Below are 25,649 nucleotides of genomic sequence, written 5' to 3'. Positions count from 1 at the left end.
GAAACATAGGGAACAGACTTCCACACAACACCGGTAACTCCGAAACAATTTTTTTATTCGTCAACCCTTAAACCTTTTGACATTTTGCCTGACGTGGCTAAAAAAAAAAAATCGCCTCCCAAGACAACTCATTATGGAGCTGCTGGATCTTCTCAGACCATATTCTCTATCTAACTAGGTTGCTTTTTATTGAAAACATTAATGGTAAGCAATACCGCATTAAACAGAAGTAACTGCAGCTGCTTGCCAATCAATTCTGATTGTTAGGTACCTTACCATTAGTATAAAAGTGTATATCATCATTTTTAAAAGTCGTTAAACCCATGTCAAGAAGTGGCACAAGTGGCACAACGGGATAATGAGGGTGGATGATTAGAGAGGGATACCCACTTCGTCTATATTACTGACAATTTGATAAATTAATTATTAGTCTACTTTACTGATAACTTAAACCATGTTAAAATAAATGTTACTGGAATAATCTGAGTAATGTTCCATTTGTATATAACGTGTTGTCTTTCTTAACATTGTAATGCACCTTTGCGTGAAGTGGAAAATCGATCCCTGAGCGATCGATCGCAAATAATTCAGCACCTTCACTTGGGACAGCGACATTGTTATGCCGAACTTAGAGGCAGCGTGTTAAGAAGCTTCCTAAGAGACACTTCGGGGAACACACTTAGGAACATAAACAACTTTGGTAAGATATATCTTTTTGAGTCTTCTTAGCGCGCTAAGAGTGAACGTTATCAGGGAACCGGGCCCAGAAACTTTACATTTTAGTGTGTTTTTTTCATACAGTTTATGTTTAACTAAACCTCAGTACATGTGTGACTATCAGAGAGATGATCTTACCACAGTATCTCCAGTTTACAGTCAGAATTCTTCAGTACATCAGAGATCAGCTTCACTCCTGAATCTCTTAGTTTATTATAAGACAGATCCAGATGTGTCAGGTGTGATGGGTTTGATCTCAGAGCTGAAGTCAGAGCAACACAACCTTCATCTGTGATATTACAACCACTCAACCTGTAGAGAACAGAGACACACAGTTTGTTCACACACAGATCAAATCTACAGTGAGTTGAATTTGTTTCTTTTTCTGTCATCATTTAGTGTTCATTGACATTTTCATTTTAGTTTTATTTATGTGTGTTTGTGTTTTACTGAAACACATCAGTGAGATTTACAAGGAAATGAACTTCATCAGTTTATGTTTATATTAACTGTGTGATTTATTTTTTTATACAGTAATGAAATCAGATTTCTCTCATCAGACATCACTAAATCTTATATTTTTATTTCTGAATGATTTTTGTTTTTTACTTTTGTTCATAATTCAACTTTAATGTTTTATGTTTGTGACTTTCAGTAAGAGTTAAAGTGTTGTGATGAATGTTGAATAAAATCAGCTTCAGTTATCAAATACATTACTGAGATTAAATTAAAATACACTATTCAACATTTAAAGTGGACCAAAACTTTTTAGAAATGCTGTCTTTGAATTTTGAACAATACTTGTCTGAGGACATCTTAGGGTATTTTCAGACCTGAACTTGTTTCCAAACCTGCTGCTTTTTCTCCTTGGTACAGTTTGTTTAGTCATATGTGAACACGGCAGGGGCGGACTGCTTTAGTCTATGATCACAGCAGACACAACTACCAGATGAAGATCAATAAAACACTCACAAGAGGTTCACAACAACATGACAATATGCCCGGGATATGTTGTGCTGTTTGTGGCAGGGGTGCGCTAGCAATTTTGGGCCCTTTGAACGAATATGAGGTCGGGCCCCCACCATACCCATTTCGCACCAAACATACAATCCAACCTACTGTAGCTATTCAAAATCTTTGTCTGCAATTAATAATACAGAACTATTTCTTTTGCTATTGTTTTGACCACAATAAACAGTATTTATAGATACTTACAATGTCTGCAGCTAAGATATTTTATTGTGCAATGTAAATGTAATTGAAAAATACAGTACAGTAATCAAATAATCAGAGAAAATGCAACATTATTAAACATAGATTAAAGATAATTGTGACCATGCCTGTGAAAACCCAGCTGAAGTATTTCTTTGTCATTTACTGTTTTCCACATAAAATCATCCTACATAATGTAAAGAACATTTTATGAAAATATGAACTTGATATATTTAATATTGACTGAGTAATGTCATGTCAGTGATTGAAATCATAGTGAAATTAATGCTTGAAATTAAACTGTGATGCTTTTATCTCACAAAAAGATTTGAGGCTTTAGTTTGATTTTCAGAGACCGTCTCAGTGACATACTATTATAATTATTTGCATTATTTATAAGGTGAATAACAGGTTTCACACAACAAACCATCGTTTCCACATTGCTAATTCACGACGCATGATTCAGTGTACATTGAAGTGAAATGTGCAAAACTTTGTCCAAAATAATACTGATAACAGTGTGTGTTTATATTACAGTTTTTCTCAGTCTCATTTTCTCATTACCTGGAAAGATTGAGATCTAGTTAATCAGTATAACATATACATCTGTAGACATGTAAGTGGCAGCTTCAGTCATTTGCAGCTATGAAAAGTTTGGCTGCAGCAGTCATTTAGGTTTTGGCTGAGCCGGCAAGCCAGCCAATAACTTCATCAGCCAGCCATTATTCTCAAAACAAATGGCTTCGGGCTCTAATCCTGACAGACAATTTAAGCAGAATCACAGAAAATAAACAGATGCACTCTGAGCAATTAAAGGAAAGTTTACACACACATGACTTGTATTAACAAAGTCTGCTTCATTTGGAAATATTGGGCCCTATTTTAACGATCTAAGCGCATTGTCTAAAGCGCACAGCGCAACGTCTAAATGGGCGTGTCCGAATCCACTTTTGCTAATTTAACGACGGGAAAAATCGTTTTTGCGCCGAGCGCATGGTCGAAAAGGGTAGGTCCTATTGTAATGGGAGTATTTTGGGCGTAACGTGCAGTAAACCAATGAGAGTCACAGCTCTCATTCCCTTTAAAAGCAAGTTGCGCTGGCGCTATGTCTAATCCCTATATAGATGACGGACTTTGTAAACTGAAAAACTAAGCGGAGGTAGAAGATCCGCAGTTTAAGATTAATGTTAAATAATTGTGTTGTTTTTCACTTGTATTGAAATTGTTATTTTTTTATTAAAACCTTTAAAACCCGTTTTCTTTTAGTCATGGAAGTAAAAAGCAGGCTTGCAATTGCTTTAAATGTGTAGCTATCCAATATCATCAAAAAATAATTTACAAGTATGTAAGATAAGGTTTGTACTCTAAAAATAATTTATTTGTAACAAACAGGAGATAAATAATTTACAAACGGCTCTCCTCACGTTTCAGCACTTTGGACAGCGGTTTTTTTTAGCAAAGAGTTTTTTAAGCATTACTTACAAATGTTTCTCATCCCGCCATATCCACAGGTACATGATATACAATAAATCCGTGAGGTAGCATTAAAAAAAAAACATTTAAAAACAGACGCATTTGTTTAAAGCAAAGCATTTATTTACTTATCAGGCTGCAGGTAAAGCAGCTCTTTGCGCCTTCTAACGTCTCATAATCAGTCCTCATTTAAAATATGTCCAAGAGACTCAATAATAATCTCTTAAATTCAATCCTTTAATCTTTCATATTTAAAAGCATTTTTGTGCTGCTGCGCATTTATGTACTTTGTGATAAGCAAACCCGCGTTGTCCTCCCGTTTATAGGCGCATATTACTAATGCGCTCTTTAAATAACATAAAACATATTGCGTCATTGACTTTAGACTTTAGAGCAGGTTTTTGTTGGTCAATGGCGTAGTCTATTTTAGTTGCCTCAAAATAGCAACGCGCCAACAATGCGCCTGAACACACCTCGTTTTTCAGACCAGAACGCCCATGGGCGCAAAGGGGGCGCAAATGCATTTGCTATTTACACAACGCGGCGCTAAACGTGAAAATTAGGGTGGAAACTAGCGAAAGACACTTGCGTCGCGCATTGCGCTGCATTGCGCCGGGTGTAAGATAGAGCCCATTGTCTTGTGTATGCGAACTGAACCAACATTGTAGCCATTAAACCCCCGATTTCAAAACAAAGCAATCGATCTACAGGTCTGAAAACACCCTAAGATTTACTTTTATGATCCACTTTTAATGTTGACTAGTGTCTATAAATCCATAACAGATGTTATGATCTCTATATAGTCTCACTAAAATCTATATGTGATTTCTTTCTGAACATCAAATCACAATCTTAACTCAGTATCTTCAGTTTACAGTCAGGATTCTTCAGTACATCAGAGATCAGCTTCACTCCTGAATCTGTGAGATTATTCTCAGACAGATTCAGTTCTCTCAGGTGTGATGGGTTTGATCTCAGAGCTGAAGTCAGAGCAACACAACCTTCATCTGTGATATCACAACTGATCAACCTGTAAAGAGAACAGAGACTTTATGTGAATTATGCAAAACTACAAACACAAATCTCTAACCTCCATCTCTTCATGTAATGTTCCTCTTTCAATCCCTCAGTAACTGAGACACTGTGTGTTTAAATGTCAAATAAATCCATCACACAGCTGACTATTAGTGTTAGATGTCCTAAACCACATGAACATTTCTTCATAAATCTGTATTGAGTTCATGACTCACACTGAATACTTGATCTTATTTCCTCAAGTGTTTGTGTTCATAATGGACAAGATATTGTCTGACTCTCAGCTAATAGAGAAAAGTTCTAAGAACGTTCCCTGAAAGTTCCCAAAAACGTTCTGCCAACATAAAAAGTGTTCAGTTTTCTTGATGTTATAAGAATGTTTCTTGGATGTCTGAACGTTAGATGAATGTTAGATTCTACCATTTTCAAACATTATGTCAATGTCATGTTTTAATGTTCACACAATGTTTAAAACAACAAATGTTTTATAGACTTATTTGCTTGTTATGTAAATGATAGAGTAGGACTGGACAATAATTCAAGATCAATATATCTCGCAGAATAATATTTTTTGATAACAGTGATATGGTTTCTAAACACATTTCCGATATTTCGATACATCACGGCGTCCTGTGGCCGTTCACATGTCACATGTAAAAACGCATGTTAAACACGGGTCAAGGGGCTACTTCCCTATTAAACGTGTGGTGTCTTGTAGTTAAAGGACAAGATCAGTATTTTACACTTAAAGGCCTGTTTTCAGATTGTTTATGATGAAATAGAACGGTTTTGACTGAAATTTGGACATATGATGCTGGCCCGAAAACTTTTGGGTGTTTATTGTATCACCCCCCACCTCCACAATGGGTCTATAGGTGCACTGGAACAATCCTTCCCAAAATGCACCAAACCTTCGTCCACAAAGACGTAAAACTCACCGAGCGGTCAGGTGTGTACTGATATGCTCACATAAAAATCGTTGCAAAAGATGCTTTCCAACAGGTGTTTTAAACAGTCGTTGTAAACTTGTGGACCTGTTTTTCCAAACGTCTCACATCCGTATATTCTTCCATTGAGAGCTTGAATAATAGACACTCCAGCCCAGTTGGTGGCGCTACTCCGCCATTGCCAATTGCAAGAATAGAAACAAAGTTCCCGGCGGTGGAGTAATACCGTACCTCACAGCACATCTAATACAAGTCAATGGAGTTGGACAAAAACTACGATAAAACAGCTGTTGGAAAGCATCTTTTGCAGTGATTTTTGTGTGAGCATACCAGTAAACACCCCTGACCACTCGGTGACTTTCACGTCTTTGTAAATGAAAGTTTAATGCATTTTAGGATTGTTCCAGTGCACCTATAAACCCATTATAGAGGTGGGAAGTGCCAATGTTAGAAAATAATAAAGATGAGGAGAAAAGATACAAGTATGTATGCTGCTGCATGTGTCACCTGGTTATGAGTTATATATATATATATATATATATATATATATATATATATATATATATATATATATATATATAAAATATAATTAAATGTCTAGTATCAAATCACTGATTCTTGAAACTTTGGCAAAAACATGTCCCACTAAGAAAAATTCTGTTGGAAATTAATAAAATTTTCATGAAGAAAAAGAATCAATGTTATAATCAGGGGGTCCTTTGCACAAATGTAAGGTTCTTTTATAGGTTTATTTTCATTTTTTATTAATTTAATGATTATATGCTGGCCCATTGCCTACAAAATCAGCTGTCCTCGGTTAAGAGATAATCATTTCAAATTGATTAAAAAAGCCAAAAGTAATAATTGAATTGAATAATATATTTACCACATGAAAGAGTACATTGTAATATGCATTAAAAACTACAAACAGTGAGTATTGAACAATATTTACTATTATTTTGTGATTGCTTAAAATGTGTCCCACATATTCGTCACCACCGTCAGATATTTATAAAAAGCAATAAAATCAGATAACTACAGGGTCAACTGCATTCCTGAGGACCCCATTTTCAAACCTTCAGCTCTTCTGCATGTTTCAAGATCACTCAAGCTCCTGTATCTTTGATATTTTCTCTTAAACTTCTTCATATTTTTGGACACTGCTACTGTGACAACCATAACATGTCAACACCGTCATCTTTGTATAAAAAATATTTGATTATCATGAAATAAATTTATAATTTTTCACTATCTAGCTTGCTAAGCAATTACAAGTAGATCAGTAATTTTTATTTTTCTTACAGTATGTAACATTAAATACTACAATTATTTTAGGGTCACATTGACTTATATTTTCTCCACATATTACTATAATAGCAAATTGATCAAAACTATAGACTAACACAGATGGAACTACGAAAGTCAATACTGTGACAGAATAAATCCATAATATATCAAAACAGAAACACAACCCGGTGGCAAAAAATACTTAATAGTTTATAAATGTAAAATGAATAATTGTGCTTTTTAATGTTAAAATAGCTCTTTGTCCCTCCTATGAGATGTCGATCTCAGAAATGTTCCCAAGCCTGTTTGAGTTTGAGAGCCCTGCATTACAGCATTTATTACTGAACGACATTCAGGGGGCACTTATAATATTATTAAACTGAGCCTGAAAGTCTGTTTTACTGGACAGTGATATCACTTTTTTGTATGAAGGATAAACACAAATTAAAGGTGAACATTAATATATTTATCTCTTTTTTATTTTAAATATGATATAGTTTTATAGGAGAAGGTTTCATTGTCCAATTTTTTTTTCAGAGGTTTGTTTATGGTTCAGACATCCATTGCAGGCATTCTTGGCTGTTTTTCTTGAGGCTTTTGTAATATGCATACCGTTATCGGCTTTATACCATAGCCCGAAATGGAGAAGTATATCATGCAAAAAAATTTGGCCATATCGTCCAGCCATATGATAGACAGTGTTGGGTGTAACTAGTTACAAAGTAACTAGTTACTGTAATAATATTACTTTTTTCAGTAACTAGTAGTGTAAGACATTACCCGTCTGAAAATGGTAATATTATTACAGTTTTCCCAAGCTAGTTACTTGAGTTACATTCGCCAGTAGCACCTTCATCACACAAGGCACAAAACACAGAGAACAAAAGGGAAGGGCAGGAGGGCGTGAATGGAACAGTGATTGGTCTAAGTTTGGCATGAGGTATCATTTACCATCACCGATTGGTCGACACCCGGCAGCCAGCAGCACAGAGCGGCAGCGGCACACTCAAAGACAGATCGGGAAAATTGAAGCGTCAACAACGGCAAGCTCTTTTTCAGAGGAAGGTTCCCAGCAACAGAAAGCTAGTTTCGACGGGTGGAGATTCAGTCATTATTTTATTATGTTCAATGGAAGGAAAATAACTTGACGGTTAAGTGCACACTCTTTAATGTTTCTCCGAACGCTGTGCCCCGCGTCCGGTAGCGGGTAAGGAAGCCAGCATTTTCTTGGCCGTGGTTTGCACAAATAAACATTCTTGTCCAGAAAAAAAATGTAACTAGTAATATAACTAGTAATATAACTAGTTACTTTCTCCAGGGAGTAATAAAGTAAAGTAAGGCATTACTATTTTTGAGAGTAATATGTAATACGTAATATATTACTTTTTTGAGTAACTAGCCCCAACACTGATGATAGAGAAACATTGCATTTTATTATTTTAAAATTTATAGGGGTGGTTTCCCAGACAGGGATTAGACTAGTCCTAGACTAAAGTAAATGTAATAGCTGTCCAAACTGAAAACAACTTGCACTGACATATTTTAAAATACATCAATGCCCTTTGTTTGGCCTTAAAATGCAAAAAGTAATGTTTTTAGTAAGGTGTGTTTGTTAAAACAATATATATTTCATAATTAAACTAAGGCCTAGTCCTGGCTTATGATAATCCCTGTCTGGGAAACCACCCCATAAAACATTATTTCTGAATGTTCTGTAAAAATATTGCTGTAGAAAACACAATTCACTTAGATGTTGATGATTTGTTTCATTTAAAGTCATCATGGTGTTGATTAGTGTTTGTTTTAGTTGGACTCTTGACCCTTGACTTTTTGTTTGCTAGTTCTTCCCTGGTTGTGTTAACTTTGTGTATATAAAACACATTTGTTATGGTAATGTAAAGTTAGTGTAATTCTGTAGTAGTGATCGACCGATACATCGGCCGGCCAATACATCGGGCCGATTTTAGCAGGTTTTAAATGTATTGACATCAGCCGATACGCGGCATTAATTACAGACAGGTGTCCACAGGCAGCTCTTTGTTGCTGGAGACGCTGCCTTCAGCCCGTGCATTGCCCCTCCCCCCACTAGCAGAGCGGAGCGCTGCAAGCCTGCTCTGGTAAGTTTTAAACTTCAAAGCATCTTTTAATATTGCCATATACTTTGAAAGTGTTAACACAGTGCTCTATATGTGCGTGCAACCATAGCTAAGAAAGTTTGGTGGTCCAAATGGAAAACGCGAATGCCTATAAAACTGCTTGCCATTGTATTTATGGAGCTTCAAATAGCTTTTAGGCTAACCGTATGCATACGCAGCTGTTACGAACACTGGTCATAAGATTAAAGGAGCGGTGAATCAAAAACTCAATTTTAACTTGATAATTTGTTATATAAGAGGTCATCATCCTGCAAGTTTCAGAACTGAAAATGTCCGTGCTACTGAAATATAACCGTTTTTGGCACCAAGCCAGCTAAACACTCCAGTGTGGAATTCGGAAATCTATGACGTCAAAGTAGAATTGAAACACCTCCCCATAACCAAAAGGACACGTCTACTTTTGTAGCCCCGCCCACAGCTTCGCGTGACACACGTGTGTCTCAACAAGTAAACATGTCTTTAAAGATTGACAAATGTAACCAAAATGACTTTTTAAATAATTTTTATTCTGAAAGACTTTTTTTTTGACGCCGTGATCTGTTATGATACCATGGAAACGCATTTTCGGTTGTGGAAGAACCGCGTGGGAACAACACAGAAGCTAAATACTTCAATTCGGAGACTTGGAACATAACATTAGCAATATGCGTGGATAATGTTTGCTTTTGAAGAAGTTCCAGCTCATGTTGGGAGTGTTTGTTAAAGTTGTGTACACTGATTCATTTGTAAAGAAGTCGATGCTGGATTTGCAGAGAGACTGTGATTAAAAGCACCACTTATATTGGATCTGACAACAATGACACAGCTGCAGTATACACAGTAAGAAATTTTACTTTATTTAAGTTACTGCGTTTCACTATTGCTTTGTTAAAAGAAATTGCTTGATATGTCCTGTTGTAACATCCGTGTCTAAACACGTTTGTTTGACTGTTTTAATTTACTAAAAACTAGGGATGCACCGATCCGATATTCTGGATCGGTATCGGGGCCGATCCGGTATTTTTTTGCTGGATCGGATATCGGACTAACAGGACCGATCCAATTCCGATACTGCACGTTACCCATGGTTGTCACTGACAAGCGATTAAAACGACAAAGTATTATAAAAGCACCATAAACGTTTTTATGGACTATAATCAAAGTCAACTTACACTCAATAGCTTCATGTGAAGGAACAAATGCACATTTAATGTTCACAGAAACACTGTAACTTACTTGCAAACTGAGTTAATCCACTGATGAGAAGCGGATGGATGAAAACGCGTCATTCAACACACACACACACAATAATTGTAACGTTAGGCTTTATTAAAGATCTTATTTTATAAAGTCTCAGTAAGCTGTTGGATGGATGCAATTCAGTATGTGCTGAGCACACGATGCATCAAATCTCTTTGTGTTTTAATAGTTATGAACGTAACTTTCCATTGCGAGGAATCCCATGTGAGTGTGAGGACGCTTCTAGAGCATCAATGCTGCACCCAGGAAGCACAGTATTGCGCAGAATGCGCACTCAATATGATTTAGGCGCATCAATTCTGCACCCGAAATGTGCATAAAAGGTCCGGTTAAGTGCATAATTCCCAAAATAACCATCTGCACACTAAAGCTTTTTTACTGTGACTTTTTGTGCAATTAAGGAAAATATATTTAGCATACTTATTTGATCACACGTACCTATTTTATTTTCTCCTAAACACTGCCATGGTTAATAATTACTAATGTTCTTGTAACTTGTAAATCATTTTAAATTATTGGTTTTTACCTTAACATTATAATGATATATTATATAATTATATTATGCTAGATTTAGCAGAAAGCACTATACACATTTATATATAGTGTGCGTGTGTCTGTGTGTGTGTCTGGGTGTAATTTAAATTGCTCAAGAAAAATACAGTAGTATCGGATCGGCAGGTATCGGAATCGGCCGATACTCAGAATTCAGGTATCGGAATCGGATCGGAGATGGAAAAAGTGGTATCGGTGCATCCCTACTAAAAACATTAAACGATTAATAAAGGTACAACACTTAACAATACGGCTGTAATTTAAAGGTAGAAATATACTAAGTTAGTTATAAGGAAGGATTTATCAGCCGCAGTTTAGATTCTGATGCCTGTTTACTGTGTTGTATACGGTAATGTAGGCGAGTTGTGTTTGAAAGGTCAAACACTCAACAAAGCTTATTTTTATCATATAACTGTGGTATTTAGCATTACGTGAATGTAAAGGCAACCTCACAAGCACAATAGAAATATACAAAATTATTGATAAGGATTTATTAGTCGCAGTTTAGATTCTGATGCACGCTTACTGTGTTTGATACGGTTATTTAGTCACGTCGAGTTTTGTTTCTACTTTAATATACGTATTGTCATTTTTGTGTATCATCTTTAGCACCCAGAATCTTTTGTGGCTCAAACATATTTGTGTTCGGCTGCTATTTTTATCACATTAATGTTTTTAAAACATTTCCCCACGTGTAATGACGGGGAATGAAGCTGTCCAATCATAGCAGTGGGTGTTTACGTTCAGGTCTTCAATGCGGCCCGCCCCTTCAAACGAACCATTTCTCCAGAGAGCCACTAATCCATGTTACAAAATAGCCTATTACTTATTGCTTTTGATGTTTTTGAATGTAAAAACCACGCATCATCATCAACATCATCAACATCATAAGTAGACATCAGACAACAGTATAAAACAATAAAATCGACAAATTCACCGCCCCTTTAAATAATGCTGACGTTGTTCCGTGATTCCGTGGTATTTGTAGGAGTTTTATTCAGCGACCACCAGTCTGACGTTTGGACGAGACGCGTGCTAATAGGTGTGTTCGACATCGGCTGTGGCTGGATGTAACCGATCTGCGAGATTAGGCGCGTGCAGGTGGGGAGGAGCTGTAAACGGAGACGTGAAGTCGGACACGCTGTGGTTCCCGTAGTTTGCTGCATTTACGTCAGGCATGGCTGATCACGTGCCGTTTGCTTGCTTAATCACATTAAACATGATTTGTAAGATGTAAACTACATAAAAAGTGAATTATACTGTTTTGAATGTCCGTGTATGAGCATGAGTGGAACTGAAGAGGCTTACAGCATCTGTTTTTACAAGAATAAAGTTCAACATAAGCATATAGGCCTGGTGAGTTGTTGGCCAGCATCTGACAATTGATCTGCTATGACACTCCAAAGAAATAGTCATGTCATAGATCAAAGAAGCTGAATTGAACATGAATTGGCGACAAGTAGAACAGACACTTAGGGAGAGGACGCAGGCGCTGTCTGTTCGCCGCTTCTCCACTCCACTCCATTTCTATAAATTTATAATTTTAAGTTTAATACTAACAGTAACAGTATCTGTAACAGTATCTGTTGTGCCGATTTTACTCACCTGGATGCTACCGGCTGGATGCTACCGGCTGGATATCAGCGGATACGAGCAAAGTGCTAGCGGCTGGCTGTGTAACGTTAGTCAACTGGACACGGCTACTGTTGATTTGGATGTCCTCACTATACTGGCCTGAAACTCTTTAGTCACTCTATGAAAGACTTTGAATGCTGAGCTTGTTTCTTTTGCTCACTGTATTGCCTTGGAGGCATTGGCTAACGGCTAGCAACAGCCGCGAAGCTCATGTGACAGGCAAAATGATGTACACCGCCAACAAACTGCTGCAATACAACTATCACTATACTCCTCCGTGTATGTCACGCATCAAAGAACTTGGACTCTTACGTCGACCTCGTTATATCCATAGAGGTTCTCGGCAAAGGCTTGTTTACTCCCGATCTGGAAACGTCATTCCCTCTGTTTGGACAGCTGTGCGCACTGTCGCAACTGTTCCACGTCATCGGAACACTGACTCCCTGTGGATTAATAGCACAGCGCCTCACACAGGCCTGGATAGGAAACGCGTGGTGGATCAGACTGTACTTCGGCCAGTACGAAAGTGTACGCCCTCATCAAACATTAAAATTGAACTGTTCAATACACAATCTCTAACAAATAAATTGTGCATTATACATGATCATATTCAGGGAAAAAAACTGGACATAATGTGTCTCACAGAAACCTGGCAACAACCAGATGTTTATTCTGTTCTAAATGAGACCTGCCCCCCTGGATATTGATATCTTCAAAAAGCGCGGTGCACAGGACGGGGTGGCGGCCTAGCTGTGATTTACCATAGTCACCTAGAGCTGTCCCCTTTGACAATTCCAGAGTTGTCCTCCTTTGAATGTCTTGCATTTAGTTGCAAGCCCCCCTTCCCAATGACAATATTATTAATTTATAGACCTCCCAAAACAAACACAGGCTTCATCTCAGAGTTATACAATTTTCTTTTAACTTTTTGTACAACTTCTTCAAATATACTAATACTTGGAGATTTTAATATACATGTCAACAACCCTACTTGTCACTTTGCCTCTGAATTTTTACAGCTACTGGAATGCCTAAACCTCATACAACATGTAGATGTCCCTACACATATTAAGGGGAACACTCTCGACTTGGTGATTACAGAATCTGCCTCTCTTGGTCCACCAACTGTGTATGATCTGGGTGTGTCTGACCATAAGATCATTTCCATGGAGCTGCCTTTTCTGTGCTCTTATACCAAACCAAAGCGTATAATGCGCTTTAGAAACCTAAAAAACATAAACTCAGAAAACCTGACTCTAAGCCTCCAAAATCAGAAATTTGCAAATACATCATCAGTCACTGAATCCGTGGAAGTCTACAATAACACTCTGAGCAGCCTTTTGGATCATTATGCACCCATTAAGGTTAGAACAATTTCGTTTGCATGCTCGGCACCATGGTACACAAGTGACCTGCGGAAAATGAAGGCAGCTGGACGAGCCTTGGAGCGACAGTATACAGCATCTGGGCTTACAGTTCACAAACTGGCTTATCGTGATCACCAAAAATCATACTCAAAACTCATCAAAGCTGCACTGTCTGAACATTATTCACGCATCATTCAAAACAGTCATGGAAACTCCAAACAGTTATTCTCCACCATAAACCATCTTCTCAAACCGCAAACTGCTCCGCTCACAGGATCTTCAGATGAAGATTGTAACGAATTTATGGCTTTTTTTAGGACAAAGATAGCCAAGATTCGTTCATCTCTTGCTGTGCACTCCCCTCCACCTCTTCTAACTGCCGGACCGCAGTCTGGAATTACAAGGCGGTGGGGCAGTTTTCCAGAAGTTGCACAATCTCAGGTTGAGGACATTATTAGAGGAATGAGACCCTCCAGCTGTGCCCTTGACCCCTTCCCTACAGCACTGATAAAATCAAACATCTCTTCTTTTAGTCCACACACAGGGATGGGCAGTATTTCAAATACATGTATTTAAAATACGTATTTGAAATACAAAATAGTATTTTGTATTTTGTATTTTAAAGCCTTTGAAAAAAATGAAATGTAATTTGTATTTAAATACATTTAAGATGAGTATTTTTGTATTTTTAAAATACTCAAAATACTTTGAGCCAGTCAACCAGTGAGGGTGCTGTTTTCATGCATCAACTAGTTCAGACCAGACACCAGAGTTCAGGTAAGCAAATATATCTGTGCAGCTTTTAGTGGGCAATAATTGAAATGTTGGAGTGGGAAATAAAGCAAAGGCGATTGAGTTATTGGGTGTGATGTGATTTGTGTTATAACTGTCGCAAAAGGAAATTCAAATTCACACTTGCACGTTGGCAGGCAGTTGCACGCTACAGTTGCACTTGCACATTGCACGACTGAGACAGAGTGTGGAACGCTGACAAATTGGTCTACACTTTTGAAAACCACAATTTTTTTTATATTTTACTATGTTCTTACCTCAACTTAGACAAATTAATACATAACTATCTTTTTTCAATGCATGGAGAAATAGCACATAGTTTGCAGCATTTCGACCTCAGTGCGCAGTAACATCTTCACAGGAGTGATGATGATGTTACTGCGCCAGAGGTTGAAGTGCTGCAAACTAAGTGCTCTTCCGCCATAGAATATAGTTCTCATTTTTTATTCACTTTAAAATCACGTTTTATTTTGTGCCACCATACTTACTTGTGTAACTATGTAACAGTCTTTAAATAAGGAAAACATGGAAGTGTTTGGTGGCTTCTAAATTCAATCCTGTTTGGATCCTAAGGAATAAATGGGACTAGGCTAAATGCTAACACATTCATGACATGCTGTGCAAAGATTAAGTGCACATACAGTATTGAAAAAAGATAGGCATGTATTAATTCATCAGGTAAGAACATAGTAAAATATTGAAAAACTGTGTAAACCTAAAAGGCTTTTATGCTTGACGTGCTTTCCATTGTATAATTCTGTGAAATGACAGAGGCCGACTCGTGAGTAATTGTTCTCAAAACCATCAAAAAGCAGCAATGAGAGGAATTAGTTTGCCGAATAATTTGTCTCGTGAGACGTTTGTAAATGCATGGATTTCTTAACATATAAACTGATTAGGTTGTGGGTCATTTTGACGACAAATGAAAAAGTTTTTATGATGTTTTTATAAAACATCACTTTACTTGAAGGGGTGTTCATAAGGCTGACATGACACATTCATAATCATGACATGACACGTCATGAATATGAAGGAGATTTTATGGATGTTTATGACAACTGTCATTAAGTGTCATTTGTTCAATTATGTCATTTTTAACATAACTGACCACTTTTTACCAGTGATACAAATATAATTTGTCATTAAAATGTCATTAAGTGTTAATACTCTTCTTATATTCTTCAGTTCATAATGTTTATTTGACCGAGTATTAATAATATTTGACATAGTATTAACACTTAATGCCATTTAAATCATGGTTTAATGTAATGTTAAACCACAAAAGTTTCTTAAGTTTGATAATTATTGTTTATAATTTATAACAAGTTGTGTTGTATTGGTTTATGTGTCAAGTTGTCATAACAAAGATATCTCAAACAATGTCATCTTTGCATTAGGGGTTACATGATTGAGTAAATGACACTTAATGGCAGTTGTCATGGATGTGCATGGAGTCTTCTTCGTGTTCGTGACGCGTGTCGTGTTGTGATTGTGAGGGTGTCAGGTCAGTCTTGTGCACACCCCTTCAAGTAAAGTGTTACCAAGTTTTTTTTCTAGTTTTTTATTTTTTACAGGGCAGGGGAAAGCAAGAGGTACGTAAAATAAAATGAAAGTTTCTAAGTAGTTGCACACATCTAAATGCTTTTTGGCATTCAGAAATAGACCCAGATAGATTTCAGTCTAATAGGGATACTTGCACAGAATCACCAATTTCACATGTATTTTGTGTATTTTCAAAATACAAAATACTGTATTTGTATTTAAATACATTTTTCCTCACAGTATTTTGTATTTGTATTTAAATACATTTTTCGACACAGTATTTTGTATTTGTATTTGAAATACATTTCCATGTATTTATGCCCATCTCTGTCCACACATCACAATGATTATACAGCAATCCTTGGAGTCTGGTCATGCCCCCACACTCTCAAAACTGCTATAATTAAACCACTACTCAAGAAACCCAATCTTGATCCTAAATCCCCTGCAAATTACAGGCCCATATCCAACCTGCCATTCATTTCAAAGGTGCTAGAAAAAGTAGTTGCTAGTTACCTTCAGGATCATCTGCAATACAACCATATCTATGAAAAGTTTCAGTCTGGCTTTCGCTCTGCCCATAGCACAGAAACAGCCCTAGTGAGAGTCACAAATGATCTGCTGATGACAGCTGATGCTGGCTCACCATCACTCCTTATCCTCCTGGATCTCTCAGCAGCATTTGATACCATTGATCACAACATCCTTCTTAACCAGCTACATCACTCTGTTGGACTTGATAATAATGTTTTGCGCTGGTTTGAGTCCTACCTCACAGACAGGTCTGAATTTGTGGCCATGGGAAACTCGAGGTCCTCTACTCATGCTGTTCGGTGTGGGGTTCCTCAGGGTTCAGTTCTTGGACCCATTTTATTTACTCTGTACATGCTTCCTCTTGGAACAGTCATTCGTCATCTTGGAATTTCATTCCACTGTTATGCTGACGATACACAACTGTACATAAAAATGGACAATCACTCATCACCATCCATGATCACTGCCTGTCTAGAGGAAATAAGCACATGGATGAATCAAAATTTTCTTCAGTTAAATAGTTCAAAGACAGAAGCACTCCTCATTGGCTCTCCACATCAGATAAGAACATCTACCATAACCTGCATTACCTTTTCTGGCCAAGTCATACCACTAAAATCTTCAGTCTCAAATCTTGGTGTCAGGTTTGATCCTCATTTATCATTTGAATCTCATATTAAGCAACTTTGCAAGACATCATTTCATCACCTCAGAAATATTGCCAGACTCCGGCCCACATTAACTACACGGGATGCAGAAAAACTTGTCCATGCATTTGTTTCTTCACGACTTGATTATTGTAATGCTCTTCTCATCGGGATCCCGGTAAAGAGCATTAAAAAACTTCAGAACATTCAGAACACTGCAGCTCGGATCCTGATGAAAGTACGCAAATACGAACACATCACACCAGTTCTACAATCATTACATTGGCTCCCTATTTCAGCACGGATTGAATACAAGGTTTCCCTCCTCACACATTACTGTATTCATGGAAAAGCCCCCAGTTACCTGCAAGAATTACTTACACAACAGATCCCAGCACGTTCCCTATGCTCCACAAACACACATCGTCTCCTTCCCCCAAGGACTAGGACTCGCACCATTGGTGATAGAGCATTCTGTGCTGCTGCTCCCAACCTATGGAATGCTCTTCCCGAATACTTGAGGGCCCCACAAAGGACCAGTGTTGGGGGTAACGCATTACAAGTAACTTGAGTTACGTAATAATATTACTTTTCTGAAGTAACGAGTAAAGTAACGCATTACTTTTTAAATGTACACATTAATATTTGAGTTACTTTTTCAAAAAAGTAACTCAAGTTACTTTTTTAGTTTAATTAATTTGATTAAAAAATATTTACTGAATTAAACTAAACGTATGCACTCTCTGTGCCTGTGTGGAAACAGTTTGAGTCAGAAACTGAGATGGCAAGCCAGAGCTAAACATTTTTGTGATGAAATATGCAATTTCTGAATGCAGAACTTTTCAGTCATAAAAACACCTGCAAGGCCTGAAAGAGATCAAGCTTTAGCCACGAAAAAGTAACGCAAAAGTAACTAAAAGTAACGTAAGCATTACTTTCCATGAAAAGTAACTAAGTAATGCAATTAGTTACTGTTTTGGGGAGTAACTTAATAGTGTACTGCATTACTGTTAAAAGTAACTTTCCCCAACACTGCAAAGGACTGAGATTTTTAAAAAGGATCTTAAAACATACCTTTTTAAGAAACCTTTTAATGTTTAAATGTTTCATTACTTTTTAATCATCGTTTTTATTAACTACTGTTTGTATAAATTGTGTGTTTTATGACCTTCTTCAATATGTCTTTTGTAGCACCTTTGTGATTTTATTGTAGCACTTTGAGATTTTCTTAAAAATGTAAAGTGCATTATAAATAAAAGCCATTATTATTATTATTATATTATTTAAATACCAATGTACTGGGGTCTCCGTTTTTTATTCATTTTATTTTGAGGAAGATGACACAATATAACATCGCGACTACATGAAAATAGCTTTAACTGTTATAAAAATACAGATTTGTGAGCATTTGTGCAACTGAGGGTGTGAAAATAAACGCGAAATACACGTGATTGTTGTCATGTGGTGAATCCGACCAATCGTGAAACAGCTGTGTCGTCATTACAGCCGGTGCAGCTCCTCTTCGCGAACTGCGCTGGCTAACTCAGGTGGCTAGTCTCGAAACGCTCTCGCGGTACTTAAAAACCATATGACACAGTCACGTACCTGCAGCGCCAGCTTAAGTCGGACAAAAATACTAACCGGAATGCACTGCTTCAAGTCAGCCGCCGATCGGTCTGCGCAGCGCCGCATGAAGTCGAACACACCTATTAATGCCGCAAGCGAACGCAGGTCATGTGATCAGCCGGACAGCTGATCATAGCTGGACAGGGTGGGTTTTTAATTCTCATCTCCATAAATATATGTAGTAGTAAAAGGCTAAAAATCAATATCCATTGCTGATAGTTCCTCGTCATTGTAGAGAGCGCAGTTCATGGTTGCATAGGTTTATGGTTGTTAACGCAGAGTTTTGCGGAATTTTGTCAGCGAAAAAAATGAAGAAATTCGACCCTAAGCACTGAGTTCCGAGAAGTTCCCACATGACTTATGTGACCGAAGAAGTGTTATTTTGTAAGTTTTGTCAACATTTCCGTTCACTGGGAGCGCTAAGATACATGCACTCTCTCATCCATGTCTCTCTCACGTGCACGCACTCTACTATCTGACTGAAGTCCGAACACAAATCCTCATGTATTTGTTCAGTTTTATGCGTTTCAAGCGAGCTGAGGCAAAATAACTATCCCTCGCATTTATTATAGGCCCTCGCATTTATTATAGGGCCCTAGGGTGTGTGAGGTACAGAAGTGGGGCAATGCGTATGTTATTCAGAATTCTTTTTAAGTTGTATTTTGATCAGTATTGCTGTTTACATTTTCCTTGTCTTCTTATGAAAGACATTTGCTCTACAAGAGATTAAAGGGAAACTTCACCCATTTGCATTAAGCTTTGTACCATTAGAACCCCAGTCATGTTTTTGAATGGTCGTGCATCATTCCCTCAGTTTCCCATGAGAGGGGAGAAATACTGATTTCAGTGAGGCACTTCGTCATTTTGCGTCATTGAAAGAAGGAAATCCTGTATCTCTATTGAGTGTGAAAGACTACAGACACTCATTCCTCATTTTTCCAAGGTGGGGGCTATGGGTGGGACCCACTCACGCTTCAGACCAATTACAGATAAGTGGGTGGGACTTACGAAAATATACGAACACAGACGGGAAAAAAACGATCAGCCGCCATCTTTATGCTAAGCTAAGCTAAACAGAAGTTGTGGAGCGAGCCAGAATTCATGTTACAATAACAGTGGAAGGTAATCAATATTACATGGAAGAGGGTGATTTTACAAGCGTGATGCTCTAATCCGCTGTTCATTGCCCCTTTATGAGCCACAATACTGCAAAGAGCTGAGGCAGATCAGAAGCCCGAGGAGAAGCCGGAGCCTGGGCGTCGGCTGGGTAGAGGAGCCCGGTGAAGACGCAGCAACCATCGGCCTCTGCTGCGTAGAGAAGCTTGGACAGACTGCTGCCTGTATTCTCGCTGTGTGCCTGCTTTATTACATTTCTGCATCAGATAAGGATATGGACGTTTGTTTGGTGAAGGTTTCTAGGCAAGAGAGGAACTTTGCGCGCGTTTGGAATGTTTATTTCACGGACATGTTTCGGTTTACGAGCAGACACGCTGCGGAGAATATAAGCTTGGACGGACTCCCGCCGTTTGCTTTCGGTTTAACATTTCTGGATCAGATAAGGATATGAACGTTTGTTCGTGATTGTTTCTGGTCGCGTGCTTATTTCAAAGACGTGTTTCGGTTTATGAGCACAAGCTCCAAGTCTGTGGAGATATTGTGCAGGGGACGCGTTTGTGTGGAGGATGCAGTGATAAATGGACGTCTAACTAAAGTAAGTGTTTCTATTTTCTTTGTTATTCTAAGGTGGCATTTATATACACAATAGCATATCTGAGCGGTGTTTTATATGTCTATATTGTGAGAGCAGTGAGGCCAATAATAACACAAATGTAATTACAGTAAACAAGAGACAAAAAAAAATTGGTAAAACTAAATAAACATTTAAAATGCATACCCTTTTTTTACTACTTGAAAAGACATTTGTACTGCGGATCTGAAACTGCACGTTACTGTTTGAATAAGACTTTGCTACACACCAGACCAGAGTTTTATTGTGTGTACCACAATGTAACATCACGTTTAAAAGTAAATCATGATTGGTGTCAGTCAGACACAGTGGTGATGGCTATTTTCTTTGTTTTACTAACGTGGCATTTATGTACATAATAGCATGTCTGAGCCGTGTTCCGATTAATGGGAGTGGCTTGCAGTGCTGTGCATTGTGGTGCATAGTGGCAGTTGTAGTTTTTCATACAAATGTGCTCTAAAGTCACATTTTGTCTTTTCTCTGTCAAATAGGCACAAAATTCTACATTTATGTTACATTTTGACTACAAATATGACTCACTTTCCATAAAGATTAATGTTCCTATCGGTGAAATGGCCCTTTAAGTTAAGTGCACTAAAATTTAGACCTAAGCATTAAATAGGTTGTAAATAGTTGGTTACTTTCATGGATAAAGTACAGTGTTCACCTTGTTATGCTGCTTGGTTGCTGCTACTGTGTGCAATAGTGTAATTATTATTTTATTTATGTATTTTAAGCAGCACTGAATTTTCTTACTTGTTCGACCTCACCTGTTTTTACTATTTGTTAAATATAGTTCATAAATAAATGTTCCTTTTTTTAAATTAAGAGTTGTAACATTTGGTTTTATCATTGTGTCATTTTTATGATGTAAACTGAATGAGAAAAAGCAGTATCGGCTCCAAATATCTGCTAAAGAAAATCGGCAGCCTGTATTGGTCATCGGCTAAGGCTGATGGAAAAAAATGGGTATCGGCATCGGCACAAAAAAAATCCATATTGGTCGATCCCTATTCTGTAGCAGTTGGTAGATAAGTTGTTGTTTTAAACATTGTGTGAAAATTAAAACATGACATCGTCATAATGTTTGAAAATGGTAGAATCTAACATTCATCTAACGTTCAGACAAAACAGAAACGTTCTTAGAAGGTCAAGAAAACTGGACACTTTTTATATTGGCAGAATGATGGGAACTTTTTTGAGATTGACTGCTGATTTATGTACAACATTAAGAAAATGACTTTTGTTAGAAAAGATTCTTCCAAAGTAAGAGTTCAAAATAAAATCATAAAATAATTAATTTAATTGTATTATAGCAACACAATTGTACTGTTGCGTTTTTTAGACTCCTGTGGGAGCCGTAAGCCAATCTTACATGGAAAACTACATAGTGTTGCTTTAATATGTAAACAGTCATGTGATTGTTGTTAGTTTTACTTACTGAAGTTTTTTGGTTTCTTTAATCACAAGCTGCAGTCTCACAAGAACTTCATCTGCTGTATTTTTATCTCCAATAAATTCATATATATTAAGTTTATCCAAATGCTGCTCAGACATCAACAACACAAAAACTAAAGCTGCCCACTGTGAAGAGGAGAGTTTGGTCTTTCCTACTGATGAAGATCTCACATAATGTTGAATCTCCTGCAGCAGTGAATCATCACCCAGTTCATTCAGACAGTGAATCAGATTGATGGATTTCTCTGGAGACAGATTCTCATTCATCTTCTGTTTAATGTACTCAACAGTTTTCTCTTTCTTGTAGGAGCATCTTCTCATCTGTGTCAGTAGATCCTGTAAGAGAATCTGATTGGACTCCAGTGAAAGACCCAGAAGAAAACGCAGGAAAAGATCCAGATGTCCATTCTTACTCTGTAAAGATTCATCTACAGCTCGCTGATGTAACTCAGATAATGAATCCTGTTCTGATGATATACATTTCAATATGTCCGGACATTCTGAAAACTGATCTAGTTCAGTAATTTGATCAAACACATATCTGTTGTTGTTTGTGAAGGAGATGTGAGCATAAAGAGCTGCTAGATGTTCCTGGATGCTGAGATGAACAAAGCAGTAAACTTTCCCCTGATACAAACCAAACTCCTCTCTGAAGATCTGAGTACACAATCCTGAGTACACTGATGCTTCTGCTACATCAATGCCACACTCTCTCAGGTCTTCATCATAGAAGATCAGATTGCCTTTCACAAGCTGCTCAAAAGCCAGTTTCCCCAGTTTGAAGATCATGTCTTCATCTTTCTTCTCATAGTCCTTCTGATGTTTGATGTTTGTCTGAATGATCAGGAAGTGTGTGTACATTTGAGTGAGAGTCTTGGGGATCTCTCTTCTCTCTGCTTCACTGAATATTCTCTCTAGAACAGTGACTGAAATCCAGCAGAAGACTGGGATGTGACACATGATGTAGAGACTCCTGGATGACTTCAGGTGTGAGATGATTTGATCAGACAGACTCTCATCACTGATTCTCTTCCTGAAGTATTCCTCCTTCTGTGGATCAGTGAAGCCTCGTACCTCTGTGACTCGATCAACACACTCAGAGGGGATGAGATCAGCTGCTGCTGGTCTGGAGGTGATCCAGATGAGAGCAGAGGGAAACAGATTCCCCTTGATGAGGTTTGTCAGCATCACGTCCACTGAGGTTGATTCACTTACATCACACAACCTCACACTGCTGTGAAAATCCAGAGACAGACGACACTCATCCAAACCATCAAAGATGAACAACACTTTATATTCATCACTGAAGATTTCCATTTCTTTTGTTTGTGGGAAGAAAAGATGAAGAAGATCTAAAAGACTGAGTGTTTTGTTCTTCATCAAATTGATCTCTCTGAAAGGAAGTGGAAATATGAGGTGGACGTCCTGATTCTCTTTCTCTTCAGCCCAGTCCAGAATGAACTTCTGTACAGAGACTGTTTTTCCAATGCCAGCGACTCCCTTTGTCAGCACACTTCTGATGTGTTTGTCTTGTTCAGGTAAAGGTTTAAAGATGTCATTACATTTGATTGGTGTCTCCTCTGTTGTTGTTCTTCTGGATTGTGTCTCAATCTGTCTCACCTCATGTTCATTACTGATCTCTCCACTTTCACTCTCTGTGATGTAGAGCTCTGTGTAGATCTCATTCAGTAGTGTTGGGTTTCTCTTATTTGATGTTACCTCATACAAACACTCAAACTTCTTCCTCAGATTTGATCTGAATGTGTTCAGGACTTCAGTAAGATCAGAGTCATGACTGTAAAATAATAATTAATATATCAGATTATTACACAAATACCTGTAAGAGTAAAAATGTACAGAACAAAATGTTTGTATCATAAGACACAGGACCTTTAATGGTTTGTAAAATGTTACATTCAGGCAGAATAGAAAAGGTCAACATTTACTAACATTTACTACTAAATAAAGTAAAATCCTATAATTCACCTGAAATGAGGACTCATGTTTTCATTGAAGTCTTGTAGTTGATTATCAGATTGTTCAATCTTCCTCCTCTTACAGTCAGGTTCTGTTATTCGTCTGGATGGCAAGAATGAGAATCAAGAATTTCTTTACACTTTATTATTAGTGGAATTTTTATGTAACATTATTACCTTTACAGTTTTTACACTGCTGTGTATTAGGGATGTTCACAAATGGTTAAATATTCAATCTGCAATTATAATTTGAATGGAAAAAATGTGACTTGGATATTTGTTTTTAACTCTTTCGCCACCATTGGCAAGTTAACTCGTCAATAAAGAGAAATCGCGTCCCTGCCAATGACGAGTTTTTCCGGCAGTCCACAATACCACTATTATCCACCATATCTCTCCTACCCAACTTGTGCAACCAGAAAGAACCCCTCCTCCCAAACAGTTCAGACGCAGCACTTTTTGATGATCGCTCTGAATCTGACCTTTCAGAAAATGCCATTATCTCAACTTTTTGCTCAATTTTTTATTTTTGATGAAACCCACACACACATATTTGAGAGGTGATATAAAGAGAAGTAATGGAGGTAGGATTCAACATTTTGTTTTTAAAGCAGAGGGTCTGTTCTTTCATTTGATATATTGTATGTTTATATGTTTAAAGAAGAACATTTTCTGGAAGGCATTAAACTTTTGTGAAAATCATTAAAAATGCTGGTGCTGTCTGGCAACTTTTAAAAAACCACTGGCGGGGAGAGAGTTAATGTGGCACCACAGGGCTTTTTCACTTCACCTGTACTGTCTTTTACAGAATTTTATGTAAATTATACATGAAAATTAATTTGTATGTATTTCTGATTGTTTTGGCAATAAAGATCGCAGACTAATTGAAGTATTTAGAGTTTTACACCCGGTTGTTTTTGTCAACCGGCTTGCGTGTTATTTAGATTTGCTGCTCCACCACATCACCACATCATGAGAGATTTGTTAGCTTCCTGTTATATAGCCTAATTTATTTTGTTAATGCAAAGCTAACCAATACAGACACGAAGAACAAAACGAATCAGAGAATATTTATTATATAATAGATCCGTCTTTGTGAAGTGTTGTTAAATTAAGCTTACAACTTTGCACAGTCAGCAATAAGGTATCAAATCTAGTGGTCGACCGGTATATTGCTGTTTTTTATTACCGGCCTCATTCAATAAATCTTTCTGTTCTTTCTTTTTTGTTCCAATAATATATATTTAACTTTAAGAAAGCGAAACAAACCTCTTACTGAGTAATTTATTTATTAAAGGATTAGTCCATTTTCTTAAAATCCAGATAATTTACTCACCCCCATGTCATCCAAAATGTTGATGTCTTTCTTTGTTCAGTCTTTGTTTTTGTTTTTTTAGGAAAACGTTCCAGGATTTTTCTCATTTTAATGGACTTCAATGGACACCAACACTTTACAGTTTTAAAGGGATAGTTCACCCAAAAAAATGAAAACTCTGTCATCATTTACTCACTCTCATGTTGTTACAAACCCGCATAACTGATCATGAACCCCATTCACTTCCATAGTAGGAAAAAAGAATACAATTGGTTACAAACATTTCTCAAAATATCTTCCTTTGTGTTTATCAGAACAAAGAAATAAATACAGGTTTGTAACAACATGAGAGTGCGTAAATGAAATAATTTTCATTTTTGGATATTAACCAT

At 37.3% G+C, this 25,649-nt stretch overlaps 1 protein-coding gene and 1 long non-coding RNA gene across 2 annotated transcripts in view; both read right to left on the bottom strand.

Moving 5' to 3' along the window:
* LOC141361385 (uncharacterized) overlaps positions 1-25,649 on the bottom strand; it is a 142,338-nt gene that overhangs the window by 4,637 nt on the left and 112,052 nt on the right. Inside the window, exon 2 of the long non-coding RNA XR_012367443.1 lies at positions 856-1,029. This is a non-coding gene — a long non-coding RNA (uncharacterized lncRNA). The remainder of the gene's footprint in view (positions 1-855; positions 1,030-25,649) is intronic.
* Positions 21,946-25,649, bottom strand: part of LOC129439028 (protein NLRC3) — a 48,942-nt gene continuing 45,238 nt past the window's right edge. Inside the window, exons 4-5 of the mRNA XM_073863045.1 lie at positions 23,953-24,045; positions 21,946-23,761 (exon numbers count right to left, since the gene is read on the bottom strand). Coding sequence (XP_073719146.1) covers positions 21,946-23,761; positions 23,953-24,045 — 1,909 coding nt within the window. The remainder of the gene's footprint in view (positions 23,762-23,952; positions 24,046-25,649) is intronic.

This window comes from Misgurnus anguillicaudatus, chromosome 24, assembly GCF_027580225.2.
Source record: "Misgurnus anguillicaudatus chromosome 24, ASM2758022v2, whole genome shotgun sequence".
Lineage (NCBI taxonomy): Eukaryota > Metazoa > Chordata > Actinopteri > Cypriniformes > Cobitidae > Misgurnus > Misgurnus anguillicaudatus.
This window is presented reverse-complemented; position numbering and strand designations above follow the sequence as displayed.